The sequence below is a fragment of the Solanum pennellii genome, chromosome 3, assembly GCF_001406875.1.
Source record: "Solanum pennellii chromosome 3, SPENNV200".
NCBI classification, from domain to species: domain Eukaryota; kingdom Viridiplantae; phylum Streptophyta; class Magnoliopsida; order Solanales; family Solanaceae; genus Solanum; species Solanum pennellii.
Genome location: NC_028639.1, coordinates 68,855,827 through 68,879,255, shown reverse-complemented (window position 1 = coordinate 68,879,255; position 23,429 = coordinate 68,855,827). Strand labels below are relative to the sequence as shown.

The window sequence follows — 23,429 nt, the reverse complement described above, 5'->3', positions numbered from 1 at the left end:
TTTTAGTAAGATTTGTGTATACTATGTTTTCATTAAATTTTGATTGTATAGATAAGTATATTATTTTAGTGTAATTTCACAAAATTAAAATATTTATTTGTCTGTTAGAACTTAATTTAAAATATCTTTTTATGTATTACTCACGTGAATTCATATATAGTACGTAGCAAACAAACCAAACAAGCCCTAATAGGATTCTACACAATGCTACAGGGTTCTTTCCTTTTATTTCCCTCCTTTTTCTTCTTGAGTCCACATGTTTCTTTCCTCTTGTTCTACAGCGACTGGCGAAAACAAAATATCTAACAAACTCAGTAACTTCTCTCAATTAAATTCCACCCAATTTGTATTCTCCTCTTTGCTATAAATATATATTCTCTTTGTCTTCTTCTTCCCGTTCGGTTCACTTAGACAACGAGATCAAAAATCAAGTTTCTTGCAATTTTGTTTTGCTCTAATACTTGCCTCTTCACTTGATTACAGGTATGATGATTTGGCGAGTATGTTGAACTCTCAAGGTTTTTTATTTCACGATTTTCGTAGCAATTTTTGGTTTTGCATGTAAATATTTGGAAATTATTTGGGGTTTGATTGAATTTGTGATTCAGCAAACTTGTGTACTTTCTTGTTGATCTTTAATATTAGTAGTTCACTTTATCTATTTACATCAGGAATGAGGAATTTGATCGTGCCCTATTGAATGTTGAGATTTGCCGGCGGTTGACTAAAACTTTTATAGTGGTTAGTGGATCAAATTTTTAGTTTAGTTCCACTTTCCTTTTCAAGAATTCTTCAATTGTGTTCTTGGTAGCTCGCTTAAACTGTTCAAGAATTCTTCTATTGTGTTCTTTGTAGCTCGCTTAAACTCTTCAAGAATTCTTTAATTGAGTTCTTGATAACTCGCTTAAACTCTTCAAGAATTCTTCAATTGTGTTCTTGGTAGCTCGCTTAAACTCTTCAAGAATTCTTTAATTGAGTTCTTGATAACTCGCTTAAACTCTTCAAGAATTCTTCAATTGTGTTCTTGGTAGCTCGCTTAAACTCTTCAAGAATTCTTCAATTGTGTTCTTGGTAGCTCGCTCGAACTCTTCAAGAATTTTTCAATTGTGTTCTTGTTAGTTCGCTTAAACTCTTCAAGAATTCTTCAATTGTGTTCTTGGTAATTCGCTTAAACTCTTCAAGAATTCTTCAATTGTGTTCTTGTTAGTTCGCTTAAACTCTTCAAGAATTCTTTAATTGAGTTCTTGATAACTCGCTTAAACTCTTCAAGAATTCTTCGATTGTGTTCTTGGTAGCTCGCATAAACTCTTCAAGAATTCTTCAATTGTGTTCTTGGTAGCTCGCTCGAACTCTTCAAGAATTCTTCAATTGTGTTCTTGGTAGCTCGCTCGAACTCTTCAAGAATTCTTCAATTGTGTTCTTGTTAATTCGCTTAAACTCTTCAAGAATTCTTCAATTGTGTTCTTGTTAGTTTGCTTAAACTCTTCAAGAATTCTTCAATTGTGTTCTTGTTAGTTCGCTTAAACTCTTCAAGAATTCTTCAATTGTATTCTTGGTAATTCTCTTAAACTCTTCAAGAATTCTTCAATTGTGTTCTTGGTAGCTTGCTTAAAATATTTCTTAAAATCTATTAGGGGAAAATTGTTGTTTCTCTCATTCAGAGTTCCTTGGGATATGGGGACTTTTATATCTTGATTCAATTTGTTTCTCAATTTCACTTCTTACTTTAATTTGACCAATTTTGAGTGCTTTTTTTTAAATATATAAATCATTTGAAATTAATTGTAGATATTTATGAGCTATAAAAAGTATTCTAGATTGGGATTCTTTTCATAAAAAAAGCATTAGAATATTAATGAATCCATTAGTTCCATGTCAATCCCCAAATTAGTGAGATTGACTTGTATCCATTTTCAAAGATTCATCATGTAAAACTATTATTACACCGTTAAGCTACTACAACTTTCCTTAACTAGTTCCAGACCTGCTATACTTTGTGACATAGTGGATTTAAAATGACAAAGTTTAGTTTTAAAATACTAACTCAAGGATCATTTTATCTTACTATTGGGAAGAAAAATGTGGTGACCATTTTTGGGCAGAAGTGTTGGACAGAGTAAGTAGCCAATTGGTGTTGTCGTATGTGCTTCTGGAGTAACCTAGTTAGTGTTGTCCTGTATGCGCTTCTGGAGTAACCCAGTTAGTGTTGTCGAATACACTTTTGGAGTATCCCAGTTAGTTTGTATGTGCTTCTGGAGTATCTCCTTGAATAGTGAGATGTGAAGTGCGTTGTTGCTCTATCTTGTAAAATGCAATACTCTTCCTACATGCGCGTGCACACAAATATTTGTTTCCTTTTTTGCTTTGATTTCATCAAAAGCTGCTTTGAGACCTCATTTGCTCATGTTCAGTATATTTTCAAGGAATGGTACTTTTATCTGATATCTGCAGATTATTTTTTTTTTTTTGTTTAGATCTATCCAAACAAGAACAAAAATTGGAAATTTTTCTTTGCGAATGAATGTGTAGTTCCCCTAAAAAATGTTCTGGGGACCATAGATTACTGGTAATACTTGGATTGCAGTTTTAAATTCCTTATTTGCATCTTAATTTGCAGAATTTTCCAGGTATTTTAATGGCCCAGGATACTCTTTCCAATGCCGATTCACCGCGAAGAAGGTCTGGTCTATTAAGAGATCAAGTTCAACTGGTAAAAAGAAGTACTTCTGCTCGTTATGAGATAGCCCCAATTCAAGATCAGCTATCATTTGAGAAGGGTTTCTTTATAGTACTCCGTGCATGCCAGTTGTTGGTTCAGAAGAATGAAGGAATTGTTCTGGTGGGTGTCGCTGGTCCTTCAGGGGCCGGGAAGTCCGTGTTCACAGAGAAGATCCTGAATGTTATGCCTAGTATTGCTATCATAAACATGGACAACTACAATGAGCCCAGTCGTATCGTTGATGGAAATTTCGACGGTAGTCTTGCTTTCAGTCTTTCTTGATTCTAATTGTTTGTTACATACATAATTTTGTTGATGTCGATGAGTTATTCTTGTAGTGACCTTATGTAGCAATTTTTTAATTACATGAGATATCTTTTATTATTCTTGTAGTTGCTCCAAGGCTTTGTCCAGTGGTGAGAATGCAACACGTGATGTGTGGGTTATACGCATATCACGGGTTCAAATTCTGCCACATGCGGTATTTAAGTGAAGAAGATACAGTGATGGACCTTTTATGTACCGCGTTCCAATACACTACTGACCCTGTGGAGATCTCTCGGGTTATCAAAAATAAACAAATTCAGAACTAGTAGTTTAAACACTTCTCAAACTTCATCCTTAATCTAAATACGTCTGTATATGCATATGAGACATCATTGGACCAACACTTCATACGATTCCCTGCAGTATTTAGTTATTTATTTATTTTTGGTCTGCAGTCTTGTGGGATATCTCCTGACTCTAGATCGAACTTTTATTTATTAATCTTTTAAAAGTCAAATCATAAGAATATGCAGGTTGTTTATAGGCCATGTTGCTAATCAGCGATAAACTAATGGTATAGTATTTTGTGTCGGTTACCTGTAGTTGGTTAATGTGATAATGAATGATAAGAGTGAAATACTAACAATGACTACTACTTCCACAGTTAAAGCATGACCACTTCTAGTAAATGACAAAAAAAACAAAAATGCAATAGTATCTCATTGATCCTTTCTTGAATTAATGAATAAATATTGGGTGCAGATCCCATTGCTCCTTTCTTTCAGGAATTCTGATAGATTTGTACAGCTGTGGCCTCTCCTTAGTTTTGTTTTTTCAGATAATACTCGTTTAGGTGATGACTGTTCAAGAGTCTAAATCTCTCTGAACTCTATGAATACTGAATTTGGGAACCAATTCTCAGATATATTTTGCAAAATTTTAGAATGTGTCCCATAAGTGAAATTGTGTCAGTGTATGCAACTTCGATGCTTTTGAAGTAAAATAAACAGATGAGTTTCTTGGTGTAACTGTTTCAGCTGATGAAAGGTTAAGCAATCAACTTTTGAAATCCTCGATTTTAAACAACTTTTGAAAAAATCTTGATGTATAGCTGTCTCTATATCAGGCTCACTGGAGGCCCTGTGCGTAGGGTGTTACTGTAGAAAGCCACAAAGTATCAAAAAGAAAACAATGCACTTCTGATTTTGATTGAATATTCTTATATTTTGAGATGTTAATCTCAGTATGTGATCTTGTGGAAATGGTTGGGCCATATTTTATTGTTTTGGACATGTCAGCATAGTCGGATTTTTCCTGCTTTAGTTTCTAATTGTGTTCACTTTATGCTATTCTGTGACTAATGCAATTAAGATGAAGATTTACAGTAACTTCCATGTCCTGGTATTTTTGAAACAGATCCGCGATTGACGGACTATGAGACTCTGCTCGAGAATATACATGGGCTGAAAGCGGGGAAGCCTGTTCAAGTTCCTATATATGATTTTAAATCTAGCTCTCGTGTGGGTTATAGGTCAGTTCTCATTCTTCTTTTTTTTATTTCTGTTGTCTCATTTTTTACTTTTCCTGAGAACACTCTGCCTTTTTTGTTCCATGGTGCTAAGGATTGTTTCTTCTTTTTTCTTTCATGTTCCTTGGAGTTTACGGAAGAAAAAATATTTGTTGTGCAAGGGGGTGGGGTGAGTTGGGGGGTTTCTCTGTGGTGGGTTTCGCCATATTCTTAAAATTTTCTTGTACTGCTCATTAACTACTTTTGATATTCAAAAGACACTAAGACCTCAGTTTTCTTTCAATGGTATGTGTGTAACATTTGATTGAAGCCCAAGAATGATGTTGCATATCATTCTTAATCTAACCGATACGCAATATCTTCTTATGCGAAGTTCTGCGAAGCATTTGTGTAATTTATTTTAGTGGAGACTGGAGAAGACAGTTGTGGTAACCCAACATTCCACATCACCGGCGCCCCGGCCCATTTGGTGCTTAGCACATTCACGACCTGATTCATACAGAGTTGGTGTATAGGCTTTACCTAGTAGACAGAAGAAAATCTGAAATTTATTATCAAGAACTGGTTTGTATAAAATATTTTGTTCCCTTACTTGCCAATGTAAAATGCACGTCTACTTCTATCCGATCCCATAACACTTCTGATCATCGATTTCACAGGACCCTTGAAGCTCCAAGCTCTCGAATTGTTATAATTGAAGGGATATATGCTTTGAGTGAAAAGTTGAGGCCATTGCTAGATCTCCGTGTATCTGTCACTGGTGGAGTGCACTTTGACTTAGTGAAACGGGTTCTTAGGGACATCCACCGTGCTGGACAAGAGCCCGAGGAGATAATCCAACAAATCTCAGAAACGGTTTCGTCTCTGTTATTTTCAAATATATCTAATTCAAATTTTTTTGCACATTCTCGACGGCCAAGTACAATGATCTTTGTGGCATTCTTCTAACAGGTGTATCCTATGTACAAAGCCTTTATTGAGCCCGATCTGAAGACGGCTCAAATCAAAATTATTAATAAGTTTAACCCATTCGCTGGATTTCAGAACCCCACATATGTTCTAAAGGTCTTAACATTTTTGACCTTTCTGTCTACATTCCATGTATTGTGCTTATGCAAGCACAAGTTTTGGGACTGATGAGTCTAAATATGTTTTATAGTCAGCAAAAGCTGTGGATGTAGACCAGATCAAGGCTGTGTTTCCAGACGAATACAAGGAAATTACAGAGGAAACTTATGATATTTATCTCCTACCTCCTAGCGAAGATCCCGAAGCCTGCCAATCATATTTGAGGATGAGGAACAAGGATGGAAAATACACTCTTATGTTTGAGGTGACCAATAAGTTCCTTTTCTACATGTTGAGCATATCAGTCAGTAATAATCAGGCTAATTTTAACCTAGTTTTATCATTTTCAGATGGTAAATTTGCTTGATATTGGTTTAGCTACTGATATCCGTCATATCTTCTGTTTGATTGTGATGCATCTATACCGTTAATGAGTACCAAGAATGCTGCCAGCATGTATGCCAGTCACTGTCGTAGTCTGAATGAACCAACTTCTAAAATTCTAGGATCTTCTGCGTATAGAGCTTGCTGGAACAACTTTAAGAAATATGGCCTTAAGGTGTCCCATATGATACAACAGAAGATATGTAGCAATCAATATAATACAGATTAACTCTTTTTTTAAATAGAACTCTGCTGTTCTGTCATAGATATCTGGACACTAAACCATAGAACATTCTATCATGTGACTAACTTCATTTTTGAGAACTTTCTAAATGACTGATCATAATCACATTTCTCTATATTTTGATCTATTTGCATTCTGGTCTTCCCCTGGAAGAGCATTCCTGCACCTTGTCTCTCTTTCCTAGTTTGGGTACAATTTTGGTATCTATTGAATTTCTAAAAGCTATATTGTGAGAAATGTCAAGAAATAGTAATCTTGACACTAATAATCGTGCATCTTCTGATGTTTCTTTCATGTATTTCTTTCAGGAATGGGTTACAGATAGTCCCTTCATAATATCACCAAGAATCACCTTTGAGGTCAGTGTACGGCTTCTTGGTGGGTTGATGGCATTAGGATATTCAATTGCAACCATTTTGAAAAGGAGCAGCCACATCTTCTCTGATGACAAAGTTTGTGTTAAAACAGATTGGTTGGAGCAACTTAATCGCCGGTATGTTCAGGTATGACAATCACTAATTACTAAGTCGCTCTCATCTCATCTTACTATAATTTACTTTAAATGCTTGAATCATGTGATTTGCGAAGCAGAATTTCTTGTCTTTTTATCTGTCTCTTGTTTTTGAGAATTTGGGTTAATTTTATTTCATCTGGAGTTCAGGTAAAGATATGTGCGGTAACCTCCTAACAAACCTCTTTAAGGCTGTACCTAGCCAAGTCTTAGACTTAGAATGTGGCTAAGGCTGTGGATAATTAAATGTTTTCTGAGGCTTGTGCATGGCACAATCGGCTAAGTTGCTATTTTATTAATCTACTGGAAGCAACGTCGATTTTTTGGGTTGAGACAAATGTAAGGATTGTATTTTGGAGAAATATCCAGTTTGGATACAATGCTTGCTCATCATTATCATTGAAGTGTTTACCTTAAACTCTTGTTTGACTTAAAAAATTATTAACGTGACATGAAGCATGATGAAAAATGAAGTAAAGGGACCCTTTATAAGGGGAAAGGAGGAGTTCCCTAAAACCTCAGTTAAAGAAGTTCAACAAATATCAATGAAGAAATATTCTGATGAATGTGTGAGTTCATTTTTAAATCTTCCTTTTGCTGAAGACAGTCTGTGAGAATGAGTTTCCTCTTTCTCAACTCTGGCATTGTATAGCCTGGGGAGTTAATTACAATCATTATTTACGTTTTTTCCCTTATGAAGGTGCAAGGAAGAGATCGCTTACATGTAAAATATGTTGCCGACTCGCTGGGTTTGGATGGTTCATATGTTCCTCGCACTTACATCGAACAAATTCAGCTAGAGAAGCTTTTAAATGATGTTATGGTGCGTTAAATTTTAGTTAAATACCAAATTTTCCGTTGTTATTTGTTCCTGGTTCTCAATATTATAGTCCATGCAGGCATTGCCAGATGATCTGAAGACAAAGCTGAGCATAGATGATGATTTGGTCTCAAGCCCTAGAGAAGCTTTATCCCGAGCCTCTGCAGATAGGAGAACAAAGTTTCTTAATCGGTAGGTCATAGGCTAAATTGTTATCTGCTTCTCAAAGTATTCTATAGGTATTGTTTGGATGTTTTTTACTTTTTACAATCATCACTTACGTATTTCTGCAAAAGTCATGCAACGGAAAAGCATCATCTGTTCGCCTGTAACTATTGGCAGTGGTATCCCACATTCATACTCAACACAACGAGAAAAACACCTGTCCAAGCTGACAAAACTTGCGGTTGATACTAGAAGATATGATGGGAGAACCCCTGATTCTCCAGCGCCAGTGGCTAATCAGGTAATTATTCGGAGCAATAGGTTCATTTTTTAAAATAATCTTATGTCTCCATAATTTTGGCTACATATTAACGTTATATTTGGTGCGTGAACTCACTTCCAATTTTTTTTTCTCTGTTTGGTGTTCTTTGAAATTGCTCTCAGAAAATGTTTACCCTACTTGGGGGCATCTGTTTGACATAGTTGCGCAACTTTAGCTTTAATATAACAATTTACTCCAGGTAAAGGGAAAGAGTTCCATCCACCGTCTTAGATCATTTTCTGAACACCATTTTTTTAAATCAAGTAAAAGGTTTCATTTATAGTAACAAGGCCAACTTTTTTGATAAGGATGGTAACAAGGTCAACTTGGCTGTATACAAGTGATATACCAATTCTGAACACCATTAATCGATTCTTATTGATACTCAAGAATGATATCATCCTTTCCTGCTCATTTCTCTCCACTACCATCATGAACTCATGACCACGCCCTTGACAACAGCTACATGCTATCAAGTCTTTTGGTAATTTAAATATTCCCTTACATCAGAATGGTGTAAGCCGTAACTCAAACCAACTAACCTGTGGAAAGATTTACATTTGCTTGGATGTTTGGAAATAGAATCCTGCTGAAAGTTTGTTCAGCAGAATGAAATGAGTCCTTCATGTAGGAGTTAAGAAAACACACACTAGGATCTCGTCATTTGCAGAACCAGCAAAGTAAGTTGACTTTGTAACTTTGAGAAGGAAGTAAAATGATGATAAGCTGGCAACCCTGGGGATCGGTGACTGGAAATTCCTGCTAAAAGCTGATGGATCCCTTTTTAATCATGCAAAACAGCAAGAGTCTTTTTTTATGATTTACAGATGTTCGTATAGATGTACAGAAAGCATATTTGCTTGTTTAATTAATAAAATATTGAGAAGAGACTTTAATTTTAGTCCTATAAATCTTTTAAGTGTTTATACACCCTTGAACGAGTGTGTAACAGCTCACTAATCGAGCGCTCTTGCGCCGAAAATGAACAGGGCTAAGCGATCTGCTGAAGCTGTGGGGTGTCAAAATACATCGGCAGGAATATTTGAATGCCTTGTCCCACTCTTTCCAGTATTCTGTAAAACAGCACCTAGGAATAGGGAATATATATCAATGAAATGTCCTAACTGTTGGAATCATTTTTTTCATGGAAATTGAATCCGCATCATCCTAGTCGAGAAATACATGCTGCTTCATCCCTCAAATCACATAGATAATCAAGAGAGAATAATAATCAAGGGAGCAAACTGAATTGTAGCCTTATTGTTTCATCAATTAAATTATGTTAATCATTATTTTTTAAAAAAATAATCCATTCATGTTCGCAAAAAACATAAAAAATTACTTTGTTTCATTGATATGGAGAACTTGGTACTGGAAACTTTACCTGCTAAGACAGTGGAAAATACTGTTAATGTGCACGGGGATACTCTAAAGTACAATGAGTTACATTTTTTTGGGCCAAATATTCTTCTTTTTATATGTTGTATGTTACCAATTTAAGCAAGAACAAAAAACGTGAATGTTGTTTCATATATTCCTAATGTCCAGCAGAATATATGTGCGGGTTTTCCTGCTTAATTCCATATTTCTTATATATCAGAAGAGAAATCAATTTACTACCAGTACGTCCCACTTATGCTGAATTGTTTATAATATGCTCAAATCTTACATTAACCTTTTCTGTTCCTTCTTTCCCTCTATCACTCAAGAATTGCCTTTTTTCAGGGAGTAGTTTCTCAACTTACAGAGCAAATTTCAACACTGAGTGAGCGAATGGATGAGTTCACATCTCGGATTGAAGAGCTAAACTTAAAAATATCTGCCAATAAAGTTTCTGCTAGCCAACAAAATTTGGCAGTGCACGCTGAGTCTTGCAATGGGTCTGGACCCACTTCTCTTTTTGTGGGTGGGTTAGGCAATGGCTCGTTGGCTGGTTCTCTTTTACCTCATTCATCATCATCTTCCCAACTGGCAAGAGAGTCTTCACTAATGGAAGAGGTATGATACGATCATCCCGTGCTCATCTTTTTTGCATTAAGTAGAGACAAAAGGAGGCATGCGGGTAGTTTGATATACTCTCCCAATAGCTGTCCAATTTTTGCCTTCTCACTCAATATGACCAATTTCTAGAGTGAATTTGGTTATTGCATAATTTATCCATTTGAAAATAATTCTTTTATCTCACAAAGAACACTAGAGAGTGCACGAGTGTTTTCTTTGATCCATCATTTTTACACTGTTCACCAGTTTAATAGAAAACTTCAATTGATTTACCAATCTAGGCACCAGAACTTTCAATTGCATCGTTAATATTTACTGTGATGATTTTCCTTATCATTACTTGAGTCGAGGGTCTATGAGAAACATCCACTCTGTCTTCAAAAGGTAGGGGTAAGGTTGCATACACACTACCCCTCCCTAGACCCCCACTTGTGGGATTACATTGGGTATGCTATTGTTGTACTTGAGACTGCATTGGGTGTTAATAACTTCTGTTTCCACGATCTAAAAGTTTCTCTGAAAACAACCATAGTCCAGATTCAACACATTTGTCTGAAGAATATTGAGAAATTGATTAGACAATTATGCTTCTGATGCAAACATAATTGGGAGCAGGTACTTCTCATTGCGAGATCACAGCGTCAGATCATGCATCAGATGGACAATCTGAGCAATATCCTCCGTGAGCTCAATGGATCTCGCCTAGGGAGAACGGATAGGACCGAGGGGATGGCTGAAGTTGTTGAATGGATTGGTGTTCCTCTGCTTCTTACCCTTGCTGTTGGCGGTGTAGGTATCTTCTTGTTCAGGACCTTATCTCAAAAATAACTGAATCGGCTATGGCTACTGAAACAGTTAACTACGTTCGTTCAGGACCTTGTCTCAAAAATAACTGAATCAACTATGGCTACTGAAACAGTTAACTACGTAGAAGATGTACATATATTAATAGAAAATTTTAACAGTGTAGATGTATGTTTCTAGCCTTTGTATGTTTGATGAACCAATACATACATGAATAAGATGAAGTAATTGTCTCTAACAGATGGAACGAATATTTCTTTGTTCGGTCTTTTGTTTTGATATCCTCATTTATTTTTGTTGTTTCGTGGATGTCTCATGAATTTCTGATCAAGTTAGGGTAAAAATTGAGTGATCTTTCATTCTTTATGTCTTGTTACTTATCAGCTGTCAGTTAGATGATTGGATGGTAACGTAGGTAAATGGCAGATACATAAACATGTTCCTAAACTAAGTAGAGGGCAATTAAGTGAAACCATTAATAGATCATCATTCAGTTTATCAAACCAAGGAGGAGGTTGTTTCTTGAATTTCCGATACAACTTGATCGTACTCTTCCTTCAGTTTCTCTTGATCTTCCTGCCCAAGTTCCCCCTTAGTAGGCTTTGTCGATACCAAAACGCAGCAAGTTGGCCTCTTAGTGGCTCCAGCACTTGCAAGATCCTGAATGAACAGATTTATCATGATCACGGAAGTAACTTGCAGGATAACATATCAAGAATGTAATAATAGTGTGTGTGTGAGATAAAAACGTCAGCTTACTTCTTATGAAGGAACATAAATTGTATGGTATATCAGCTTTCTCACATAGGAGTGGAACGTGAGTAATGACATCGATAGGAGAAATGTTTCCAGCTATGATACAAACAATCTGCAATTCCCAGTAGACGTATGAATGTTTCATAAGCTTGTTAATTCACAAAAATGGCAGACAAGTTCATGTCACAAATATTTCAGGGTAGAAAATTTACCTTTGAGCAAAATTAGCTAGGTGTGGAATTGCTTGTGGGCTATGCTACAGAGCAGCTAACAAGGTACTGACTCTTTACCGACAATTAGGTAGATTGATTTAATGGCTTCAATTAAGACTTAAGAGTAACTAAAAAGCCTAAAATCTACACGAGCTATTCTTACTGAGTAAGTCGTAATTATATATCCAGCTCTTTATGTAAGGTATTTCAATATCATTTCAGAATGGGTGTCCACAGTTTGGTGAAAAACCAAACCAAACCGAATAAAAAGAATATAAACCACACACATTTAAGATGATAAATATCAAGTTATAAACATACTTTTAAAAAATAAACTACTTATAGCATATTATTATCGAATTATAGAAGTTTTTTTATGATTGTATATGACATTATATAGTATGATAAACTTATTAATTTAATTTTAACAATTTTTAGGAGAAGAAAACACAAACACATTTGTCTTCATGCATTAACATGAATGTGTTTGCGAATCTGTTGACCTTTCTAGGTCAAGAGAAGTTTCAACAATTCTTACAAGAAACATTGTTTGGATTTTTTTATAATTTGCATAACATGAAAATCCAATGTCAATTGTTAAGACACATATTTCTTCTTGAAAATGAAAATTTAGGGATGACATGTTTGTTATAAATTTACCAATTAGAAATATAATTTATAACTTATTTTATTATATGTTATAATCAGAAAATTAAATAGAATAAAAATTTACCTCCCGGATCCATTGTGCTGGCAGTTAACATTGTACCACCATATGAACATTTTAATCCCGCCCCATCGACAACTACAATTGGCCTACAATATTTCCAACCTCTAATACAAGCTTCTAATGCAACAAATGCGTATAAAAATTTGTCACCTTCTTTCCTTTTAATTTTCAAAACGAATCCTGAATATGTTTGCTCCAAAATGTAAAAATAACCTGAAAGATAACAGTCCAATTCATACCAAAAATATACATAAAGAATACACAAAAACAGATTAGTCCAATTCAGTAGGTAATCTTTAAATTCATTCTTATTTCGAAATTACCAGGTAATCTTGCATATGACTCTGCTGGATCTCCGCGCACCAACTTTATTGCTTTTTCTTTAGCTCTCCATGCATGTATGTACGTCAACGAAACGCAATGCAATTTCAACATATCTTCAGCTATATCTTTTGGAGTATATACCGTAGATGGATCAATATACTTTTCCATTATCAAGACAGCTACAACGTCAGTTATCCCTTGACGTCTGGCATAAACTCTTTCTCTAACGGAACAAGTGTGCTGAGCAATATACTTCCTAACTTTAAATAAATTTGATTTATTCAAACTAGATGCCCTCATCATCCAAGAACAAGTTTTAGAAATACAATTCAGGTGATAACTGTTTCAAAATTAAGAAAATATACATTACAATTATATACAGTGAAACAAATCACATGAAAAAGTTTTGTACACTTACTTAGATGCATTACAACGCGCAACACGAAAACTGAATTTTTCAACAAGTCCAACATGCCTCATAACCTCCTTAAGTATTTCTCTATTATTATAAATCTGATTATCAGGTACAAATAGGTTGCAATGGTCACATATTACATCATTATCTATTTCACTATTATCATTGACAACTCCGTCTAAATTCATTCCGATCAAACGGATAGAATTGTTGGAGTACAAATCAATGTTAGTTTGTGATAATCTAACATCAGAATTTATTCTATCAATAATAACAACCCAATGACCTTCGTTATACATCTCACGATCTTTCAAAGTGATGCATAATGGATATTTTGTAAAGAAATTCAAATTCATCCTCATCTGACCTAGAAAAACCTTTACCCCAACATCATTATGAATTTTAATAGGTGGACACATATGGCTAACAATATATTTTTCTCAATAGAATTTATATATTTTTTTATATTAAATTGAGTTATTATAGCATTAACTAAACCAATATAAAGAGTAGAAGTATCATATAGGATGTCCTCCATCTCAAAGTCAACGTATTTTCCTGTTTAACAACATTAAAATTACATTTAGTGCACCACACTATAAAATTACATTTAGTGCGCCACATTATAATATTATAGTGTGGTGCACTAAATGTAATTTTAATGTTGTTAAACAGGAAAATACGTCGACTTTGAGATGGAGGGCATCCTATATGATACTTCTACTCTTTATATTGGTTTAGTTAATGCTATAATAACTCAATTTAATATAAAAAAATATATAAATTCTATTGAGAAAAATATATTGTTAGCCATATGTGTCCACCTATTAAAATTCATAATGATGTTGGGGTAAAGGTTTTTCTAGGTCAGATGAGGATGAATTTGAATTTCTTTACAAAATATCCATTATGCATCACTTTGAAAGATCGTGAGATGTATAACGAAGGTCATTGGGTTGTTATTATTGATAGAATAAATTCTGATGTTAGATTATCACAAACTAACATTGATTTGTACTCCAACAATTCTATCCGTTTGATCGGAATGAATTTAGACGGAGTTGTCAATGATAATAGTGAAATAGATAATGATGTAATATGTGACCATTGCAACCTATTTGTACCTGATAATCAGATTTATAATAATAGAGAAATACTTAAGGAGGTTATGAGGCATGTTGGACTTGTTGAAAAATTCAGTTTTCGTGTTGCGCGTTGTAATGCATCTAAGTAAGTGTACAAAACTTTTTCATGTGATTTGTTTCACTGTATATAATTGTAATGTATATTTTCTTAATTTTGAAACAGTTATCACCTGAATTGTATTTCTAAAACTTGTTCTTGGATGATGAGGGCATCTAGTTTGAATAAATCAAATTTATTTAAAGTTAGGAAGTATATTGCTCAGCACACTTGTTCCGTTAGAGAAAGAGTTTATGCCAGACGTCAAGGGATAACTGACGTTGTAGCTGTCTTGATAATGGAAAAGTATATTGATCCATCTACGGTATATACTCCAAAAGATATAGCTGAAGATATGTTGAAATTGCATTGCGTTTCGTTGACGTACATACATGCATGGAGAGCTAAAGAAAAAGCAATAAAGTTGGTGCGCGGAGATCCAGCAGAGTCATATGCAAGATTACCTGGTAATTTCGAAATAAGAATGAATTTAAAGATTACCTACTGAATTGGACTAATCTGTTTTTGTGTATTCTTTATGTATATTTTTGGTATGAATTGGACTGTTATCTTTCAGGTTATTTTTACATTTTGGAGCAAACATATTCAGGATTCGTTTTGAAAATTAAAAGGAAAGAAGGTGACAAATTTTTATACGCATTTGTTGCATTAGAAGCTTGTATTAGAGGTTGGAAATATTGTAGGTCAATTGTAGTTGTCGATGGGGCGGGATTAAAATGTTCATATGGTGGTACAATGTTAACTGCCAGCACAATGGATCCGGGAGGTAAATTTTTATTCTATTTAATTTTCTGATTATAACATATAATAAAATAAGTTATAAATTATATTTCTAATTGGTAAATTTATAACAAACATGTCATCCCTAAATTTTCATTTTCAAGAAGAAATATGTGTCTTAACAATTGACATTGGATTTTCATGTTATGCAAATTATAAAAAAATCCAAACAATGTTTCTTGTAAGAATTGTTGAAACTTCTCTTGACCTAGAAAGGTCAACAGATTCGCAAACACATTCATGTTAATGCATGAAGACAAATGTGTTTGTGTTTTCTTCTCCTAAAAATTGTTAAAATTAAATTAATAAGTTTATCATACTATATAACGTCATATACAATCATAAAAAAACTTCTATATTGAATGTACATTCAATTCAACTCATACAAAAAATGTACATCAGTTCATTCAAAATTAATACACAAAAATCAAAGTATAAACTATTTAGTTTTAATATGTATGGTAATAGTAAAAAATATACAACATACAACAGTGATAAATTATTCATACATTGATAATGTAATAAAACAATATAGCATTTCATACACATAGCATACAAACTTAATACATCAATTCATACACAATTCATTCAAAACTAATACACAAAAATCAAAGCATAAACTATTTAGTTTTAATATGTATAGTAATAGTCAAAAATATACAACATTGATACATTATTCATATATTGATAGTGTAATAAAACAATATAACATTTCATACACATATCATACAAACTTAATACACTAATTCATACACTCCTATAATAAAAAAAATATATTAATTATTTCATACACAACAGAAATCATGTACTATACTATTGACAATTAAAATCAAAATTAAACAAATTATTTTAATTTAAATTCCAAAAAAATCTTTTACTAACCTTTACAATTTTTTTGGGTTTATTTCTTGCTTGTATCTGTGACCTACCAATTTCAGTACCTCTTGCTTTTTTTGATTTTGAATTTATGAACTCATCAACAAAATCAGACTCAGAATCTGATGAGTATTGAATTTCTTTTCCTTTTCTCTTCTTCCCTCTTTCCTTTGCCTCTTTCTCAGATTCACAGGAGGTTTGTTTTTCTTTTCTTTTCTCTTCTTCCCGATTTTCTTTGCCTCTTTGTTTTTTGTTTTTTTTTTTTCAATTTTTCTGACCTAGACTTCTCTTTTGCAGTTGATGTTTGAGTTTGAGTTTGTGACAAAATGTTGAAAGAGGGAGCATGAAAGTCCCCAGATCTTAACTCATCGTTCAATCTCCTACTTTTACGTGGGTTTCACTATCTCTCTTCGACATTGTACAAATGCTAAGTATGAAGGTTTAATTTTGGGGATGAACTGATATGTGAGTGAAAATGTGAAAGATTTTGGTAAAAAACAGTAGATTTGATGAAGATGAATGTTTAGGCGTGCGGCGATGTGGGTGAATATGGTGATGTTTTTAGGCGTGTATGTAGAAGATTTGGGAAAGAACAATAGATTTGGGGAAGATGAATTTTTTTATGCGTTTGGCGGTTCCGGTGAAAATCTGGTGATATTTTTAGGCTAATAGGCGTGTATGGGTTGAGTGAAATGAGGGAATATTATTTTGTATTGGTTTAGATGGTGGTGGGTAGTTATTAGGGTGTAATCAAATCCCTATTATTTTGTAATTGTCTTTAAAAAGGTAATTACGTAATGTTTAATTTAACTAATAATAATTTGTTTTAATTTAAATTGTTAAAACTTTAAAATGTAATTTAAAAGGTAACTGTATCATAAAAAATTAAAGAGTTTGGTTTAAAAAAGGTAACTGAAAAAATTAATGTAATTATTTAAATAAATTAATTATTATTTAAATAATTAATTATAATTTTTTTAATATATTTTTTCTTGATATAATTCGATAATAATATGCTATAAGTAGTTTATTTTTAAAAAGTATGTTTATAACTTGATATTTATCATCTTAAATGTGTGTGGAGTGTTATTTTTATATTTTTAATTTGTTTCGTCATTATAAATTTATTTTTAAGTTTTGCCTAATACTTTCTAACTTATTTGAAATTGTTTTTATAGTCTTAACACTTCTCGAAGTAAAAAAAAACGACTTAAAATAGGTTTGACCAACTTTTAAGTCAACACAAACACCCTATAACTTGCCAACACTTCGTAATATATTTTAAGTCATTTTAAATCTATGTTAAGTTATTTTTTATATTTGTCAAACACTTTCAAATGTCAAGAACTGACTTAAAGGTAGATTTACCAGACGCCTATCCAAACGCCCTCTAAATTTTCTTTGCTAAGACATTTATCTTCTCACTCTTCATTGGCTTTGCCCTGATTTTCGAAGGACTAGAACATCTATTTAATGTTTTACTATATTGTTTTCGTGGATATTAGACATGTGAAGTGGAGGTTTTTCCATCATCTTGTTATAGTAGAGAGAAATTTGTTGATTCCTAAGTTCATTTAAAATAGTTATCACATGTCTATTTAATTTTACTATTATCAAGTAGCAATAAATCGAACCAAATCGATGATTTTTATTTGATTTTAGAAATATAAAAATTACTTAATTTAATTTAATTTTTTTAATTTAAAAACTTATCCAAACCAAACCCCTAACATTCCAGGGGCATTATAGCACGGAACTCAGGTTTGGCCTAGGACTAGAAGTACTTGTCCATCTATTCAAAAGTCTATTCTAAAGCATGAGGCTAGATCTAAACACTACAGGACTATCCTACTACAGACTGAGGACAATCATAAAAAAAATACTCAATTTCCAGTTTTCATCACATGCTCACCACAACTCGATTTTGATTTTATGAAAGACGTAACACTTCCGTGATTAACTTTTTGAGGTTGAGTTAGATTCAAATTCATTTCTTTCGGTATTTGAATTTAATTTTGACGATGAATTCACAGAGAGAAAAAGTGGACTGACCGCGTCGAGTACTTTTCACTACTTCTTCAACTCCTCTCTTCAAGCATTTATGTTCCGTAGCTGAAAACAGAAGAATGGCGATTATACAACATCACAAAAAGAGTAAAATAATGATTATGGATACCTCGTCTATCGAGTTTGAAGGTTCGTTTGCTAAGTTTTTTTTTCCAGCGAGTGGTTTAGCAATAGGGGCGATACCCAATAGCTTCTTTCTCTCCGTATCTTTTTGTGCCGTTTTCTCTACTTCGTTATCACTACCACCCATCTCTCTCTTGAACGTCGGCCTAGGTTTTAACGAATTGCGGAGATGATAAACCGCTAGGGTTTAAGGCCAAGTAAAAAGAACTTCTAGTCGGGCTTTTATGGGGCCCATAAGGAGTGTTTTTGAATATTTGGCTTAGTTGAACAGATTTTATTATGAAATGATGTATGCGGCTTATGGGACATAAATTTTAATTGTAACGTCGATGTAAATTAGTTTTTCTTTCACATATCAATGTTCATGACATTTCAAAAAGGTAAGGATAGTGTAATGTGTACAAGTTTCAACTATATTAAGATTGAAGGATATTGCAAAAATTGATCGGGTTCAGTGTAATGAAATGTCCCAAATTTTTGCAATACTAATAAAATTAATTTACGCGTACAACTTATGTTTTATGAGCAATAAAAATTATTTGTAAATTTCACGGTTAAAAAATTAAAGAACAACTTACAAAAATTACTAGGATTATTGAAGTTCAATAGCTATAAATATGTTATTTACTATAAATGACTATATTTTATGTCAATTTCTAGTTGCATGTTTGTATTAAATTTTATTTTATTGTATTGTTATTATTATTATTATTTATATAACCCACTAAATAAGGTGTGATATGTTACCATAACTTTCAAGTATCAACCATTTATTATGTTCCTAAATAACGGAAATTTCCATTATTATTTTACCAACTAATAATTACATATTGTATGCAAATATGATTGATTCACATAATACAAAAGGTTGTATTTATATTCCTAAATACAATATATTCACTAAATACTAATCATAAAGGTATTCATAAAATTTTGAATATAAAAGTTTATTCATGTATTTTCTCGTTGTATTTTTGTATATATTTTTTATTTTTTATTTATTTATACACTAATACAGTTGTAATTACAATAAATAAATAAGAAAAATGTATTACTTGTACAATTATCATATGAATACTTTGAATTCAAATTGGTGTTTTTATTTATAAAACTTAAAGTATTAATATATCAAGGATACAAGTATTTATAAAAATTTAATGTATTAATACATCAAACAAGGTAAAGTAGTACAATTTAGCATATGAATACAACAATTTGAAAAATGGATATACTATTGTAAACCAAAAAAATAAATACACCAATATACTATAATATGAATACACCGTTGTTAAATATGAAAATGGAAAAACAATAGAATGTGTATGTATCAAAGTGTGTAAGTATTCGACTATATAAAAAATTAAAAAAATCAATAAACGCCGATCTATTTTTTGTGAAGTTTTGTATAATACTTGAGGCTTGACGTTAACTTAGGTCTTTATTTATAAAAATATAGTATTGATGTATCCAACTATACTTGTATTGCCTAATCAAATTGGATAAATTACTTATGTATCCAAATATATTTGTATTCACAAATCACCATTTTATTAATATTACAATACAATTATCTATGAATATAAGTATTATTAAATATAAATATTTGATATTTGATTAAACCACAAATATAAGTATAAATATAAATATAATGAATTGAACCACAAAAATCATTCCTACAATCATACAAAAGGATCTTGAATTGTAAGGAATTGGGGGGAAATACAAAAAAATCTGTAATATAAGGATATTGATAAAAGAGAAAGAATGAATACATAATTAATTACGAGTTTAATAATAATTTTTCTATTTATTATTTATATATATTAAATATAAAAAAATGATTATTAATATACGATTAAATATATTATTTATTGTATAGTTATAATTATATAAAATAAAAAATTAAATTATAGCTATATTACTTAAATGTATATTAAAATTTGTCATATTATGTAGTTTTTTCAATGAAATCACCCCATATTTTGGGCCTACTCGAAAAAAACAAAGGGAAATGAAACCCATTGTTCCCTTTGTTTTGCCAATAAATCTTTACGGATTTTAATTCTTTAGCAACTGGCTAGAAAAAATAAGTCACCAAATTAACCGCATTACTTTGTAACCATTGTAAAAGTAATTACGCCTTCCATTTTAATTTGTCTATTTGATTTTGAATTAATACATAGTTTTAAAAAAGAAAAAAGAAAGTTTTTGAATCTTAAAATCTGACATGAAAATAAAATATATCAAAATATATTTTAAATTTATAATCTTAAACAAGTCATGTGAAAGATTAAATTTCAAAAATTGCATCAAAAGAAAAATACATTTTAATTTAAAAAGACTAAACGTAAATAAAATAAAAAATTAACACGTATTTCTTCCAGTTCCGATGGAACCACACTTATGCCTGGAAAGTTACTGTAACTAGGATTTTGAAATGGTTCCTCAGGGAAATATACAATTGCTAACTTAAATTTGGCACGTTATCGTTGTAGCTATATAGATCTTACGGCTTTCATTTAATTTATAGAGTTTCATAGAAGTAAATTTAGAATTATACTCCATTGCATTTTTCAAGAATCAGATTTAATTAATTTTATAAAATTAAATTAAATTAATTTTAATAAACCCCTTGCACCCTGTGGAGCAATTGGTAGTATAAATATCAACAGTTGATTATGTTATTGATACAACACAAACAAACATGGCAATAATCTTAATTACAAAAGCTATGTTCCTAATTCTCCAGATTCTTATATTCTTCAATGCCTCACCTTACCTTGTTCATTGTGCATTTTCACGACTCCAACTTCCATTACAAGCCTTTGGCCCTGACTCTTCTGCTTTCGACACAAAAGGTGTCGGACCTTACACCGGTGTTGGAGATGGCAGAGTAATGAAATATCAAGGTCCAAATGCTGGCTTCACTGAATTTGCTATTACATCACCAAATAGGTTATTAAATTCCAATTCTAACCTTGATCTTTTTAACAAAATAGGAATTAGCGACTGACAAATTTTAAATTTCGTATTTTATTATGTATGTTTAGGACCAAGGAAAGATGTGATGGCACAAATGACGCAATATCACAACCAATATGTGGAAGACCGTATGGCGTTGGATTTTACAAAAAAACTGGTGACCTCTATATAACTGATGCATATTATGGACTGTTGGTGGTTAAACCAAGCGGAGGGCTCGCTACACCACTTGTTACAAGCTTCGAGGGCACGCCTTTTTCCTTTCTCGACTCACTAGACATCGACCAGGAAGAGGGAGTCATTTATTTTATAGATTCAGGAGCCATATTCCGAACTGGGTTCGTCACTCTAAAACTTTAATTGAAAATTAGGCTCAAAGTCTATTTATTTATCAATATTGCATTTAACTAATTTTATTTCATCTTTTGAAAAACTGAGCAGCAACAGAATACTAATTGCTTTAAGCGGAGATACAACAGGGAGATTGTTCAAGTATGATATAGCAACGAAACAAGTCACGTTATTACTAAATAAACTTTCAGGGCCAGCAGGGATAGCACTCAGCAAAGACAAATCATTTTTATTAGTCTCGGAAGCTATTGGTAAAAGAATTCGGAGATTTTGGCTGAAAGGCGCAAAAGCAAATTCATCTGATGTTTTCGCTAACATTGATGGAAATCCAGATAACATTAAGCGGACTGTGTCCGGAGATTTTTGGGTTGCTGTTGTCACCGTGAAAACAAAGGTGTTGATCATTCCCACCATAATTTCGACAGGACAAAGGATAAATCAGTCGGGAGAATTAGTGGAAACGCGTGATTTCACAGCTCAATATATGAGTTTTAATGGGATAACTGAAGTTCAAGAATATAATGACAAACTTTATATTGGGTCTTTAGACCAGAACTTCATTGGTGTTGATGACGTTTAATTTGATGTATGTCTTCTGTTTCCACTAGAATAAGCTTTTATGATTCAGGCAGCTTTATGTATATTTACAAGAACAAGCATTTCCTACACGAAATAAAAATGCTGCTGATTTTGTTATTGTTGGTAATGGAGTATTTAATTAGAAGCTAATAAGAACTAATCCGGCCAGGTGTTACTCCTTTATTTTAAGAGATACACCTATTCTTTGCGAAAAGGTGTAATCAAATCACCCACTTATGCTTGCATTACGGTACGGTTGGCTCGGAATACATCACACTTCTGGATTGGGCCTTTTCGAAACTCTACTAAAGCGGGAAGTTTTGTGCATCAAATTGCCTTCTTTTTTTTTTCTATTCTTGAAAAGATATGTTAGTTACTTGTTAATTCTCTATGAATAATCACGCGTGAAAAGAGCACTTTAAAGAATCTTCCTCCCCATCCCTCTCTATATGTATATATGAAGTTTCCTACACTTAAAAACAATTGAAAGTGCTCCATACTTTTACCTAAAATATTGTTATTTGTAGTTTTGATGATTTGACAAACTTAGGGACCTTGTAAAGGTACCGGGTTTATTACTTAAGTATTGCAGGTTCTTACTTGAGTATTGCAGGGTTCTTGTCTGAAGTATTGCAGATGAAACAAACCCAGGGACCTAGTAGAGGTACCAGGCTCTCATGATGATGAGCCAGTCGACTGCCAGCTGGAGATAGTACAGAAAGTAGGTGCACACTTCCCGATGGCGTCAGAAAGTGTGACCTTTCCAACCAATGGCAAAGAAGTTTAGGAAAGGGACTTGTCTATACAAAGACACTTTCCTAAACACTTTTTGGTGAGTTTTTGCAACTTGATAAAAACTTTTCAAGAACTCTTGCAAAGGCTACACAAAGCAAAGGCAGAATTATTCCAAGGACAACAGCAACATCTGGAGCTTTTCGTCTAGTTGTTTAGGAATTTATTCTCTTGTTCTTAAATTGTAAACCACTCCTAAATCTATAAAGGAATTGGTGTGTTGTGTTAGAAGTCTAAGTTGTCCAGGTGGGATAGCTTAGTGGGTAGATTGTTTTTCTACTTAGGCTTGTTGAGCAATAGAGGACTATTGCTTAACGGTAAGATTGATAACTCTTTCTTACGTTTGGTGTAATCGTGTTTCGCTTTTGCTTTTGAAGATTAGTGAAAACGATTGAAAATCCTGTGA

The 23,429-nt window shown here is 32.8% G+C and overlaps 3 protein-coding genes and 1 pseudogene across 6 annotated transcripts; 3 read left to right on the top strand and 1 right to left on the bottom strand.

The window, feature by feature from the left end:
- Positions 1-226: 226 nt before the first annotated feature.
- Positions 227-11,071, top strand: LOC107015127 (inorganic pyrophosphatase TTM1). Of its 4 annotated transcripts, XM_015215306.2 has the most exons (13): positions 238-483; positions 672-741; positions 2,618-2,975; positions 4,403-4,517; positions 5,174-5,369; positions 5,466-5,579; positions 5,674-5,847; positions 6,519-6,713; positions 7,422-7,544; positions 7,621-7,733; positions 7,884-8,007; positions 9,754-10,026; positions 10,645-10,857. In XM_015215306.2, the coding sequence occupies exons 3-13, from the start codon at positions 2,636-2,638 to the stop codon at positions 10,855-10,857; spliced, it is 1,980 nt and encodes a 659-aa protein (XP_015070792.1). In that variant the 5' UTR covers positions 238-483; positions 672-741; positions 2,618-2,635. The 4 variants fall into 4 exon arrangements, 3 of the variants coding, with proteins under 3 accessions (XP_015070792.1, XP_015070793.1, XP_015070791.1); XM_015215307.2 differs by lacking the exon at positions 672-741 and having other exon boundaries at positions 2,628-2,975; XM_015215305.2 differs by lacking the exon at positions 672-741 and having other exon boundaries at positions 240-483; positions 10,645-11,071.
- LOC107015128 lies at positions 10,954-18,638 on the bottom strand (annotated as a pseudogene).
- Positions 13,944-15,618, top strand: LOC114076469. The gene is made up of 3 exons (XM_027915557.1): positions 13,944-14,500; positions 14,579-14,919; positions 15,030-15,618. The coding sequence occupies exons 1-3, from the start codon at positions 14,085-14,087 to the stop codon at positions 15,266-15,268; spliced, it is 996 nt and encodes a 331-aa protein (XP_027771358.1). The 5' UTR covers positions 13,944-14,084; the 3' UTR covers positions 15,269-15,618.
- A 2,319-nt stretch (positions 18,639-20,957) lies between the features above and the next one.
- Positions 20,958-22,414, top strand: LOC107013018 (protein STRICTOSIDINE SYNTHASE-LIKE 12-like). Its single transcript, XM_015213001.2, has 3 exons — positions 20,958-21,274; positions 21,370-21,639; positions 21,743-22,414. The coding sequence occupies exons 1-3, from the start codon at positions 21,024-21,026 to the stop codon at positions 22,230-22,232; spliced, it is 1,011 nt and encodes a 336-aa protein (XP_015068487.1). The 5' UTR covers positions 20,958-21,023; the 3' UTR covers positions 22,233-22,414.
- The last annotated feature ends 1,015 nt before the right edge of the window (positions 22,415-23,429 follow it).

Coding starts and splice junctions, on each gene's coding strand:
- LOC107013018 (XM_015213001.2), top strand. CDS start 21,024: ATGGCAATAATCTTAATTACAAAAGCTATGTTCCTAATTCTCCAGATT. Junction 21,275..21,369: donor GCTATTACATCACCAAATAG/GTTATTAAATTC, acceptor ATGTATGTTTAG/GACCAAGGAAAGATGTGATG. Junction 21,640..21,742: donor GGAGCCATATTCCGAACTGG/GTTCGTCACTCT, acceptor AAAACTGAGCAG/CAACAGAATACTAATTGCTT.
- LOC114076469 (XM_027915557.1), top strand. CDS start 14,085: ATGTGTCCACCTATTAAAATTCATAATGATGTTGGGGTAAAGGTTTTT. Junction 14,501..14,578: donor GCGCGTTGTAATGCATCTAA/GTAAGTGTACAA, acceptor ATTTTGAAACAG/TTATCACCTGAATTGTATTT. Junction 14,920..15,029: donor GTCATATGCAAGATTACCTG/GTAATTTCGAAA, acceptor GTTATCTTTCAG/GTTATTTTTACATTTTGGAG.
- LOC107015127 (XM_015215305.2), top strand. CDS start 2,636: ATGGCCCAGGATACTCTTTCCAATGCCGATTCACCGCGAAGAAGGTCT. Junction 2,976..4,402: donor CGTTGATGGAAATTTCGACG/GTAGTCTTGCTT, acceptor TTTTTGAAACAG/ATCCGCGATTGACGGACTAT. Junction 10,027..10,644: donor AGTCTTCACTAATGGAAGAG/GTATGATACGAT, acceptor AATTGGGAGCAG/GTACTTCTCATTGCGAGATC.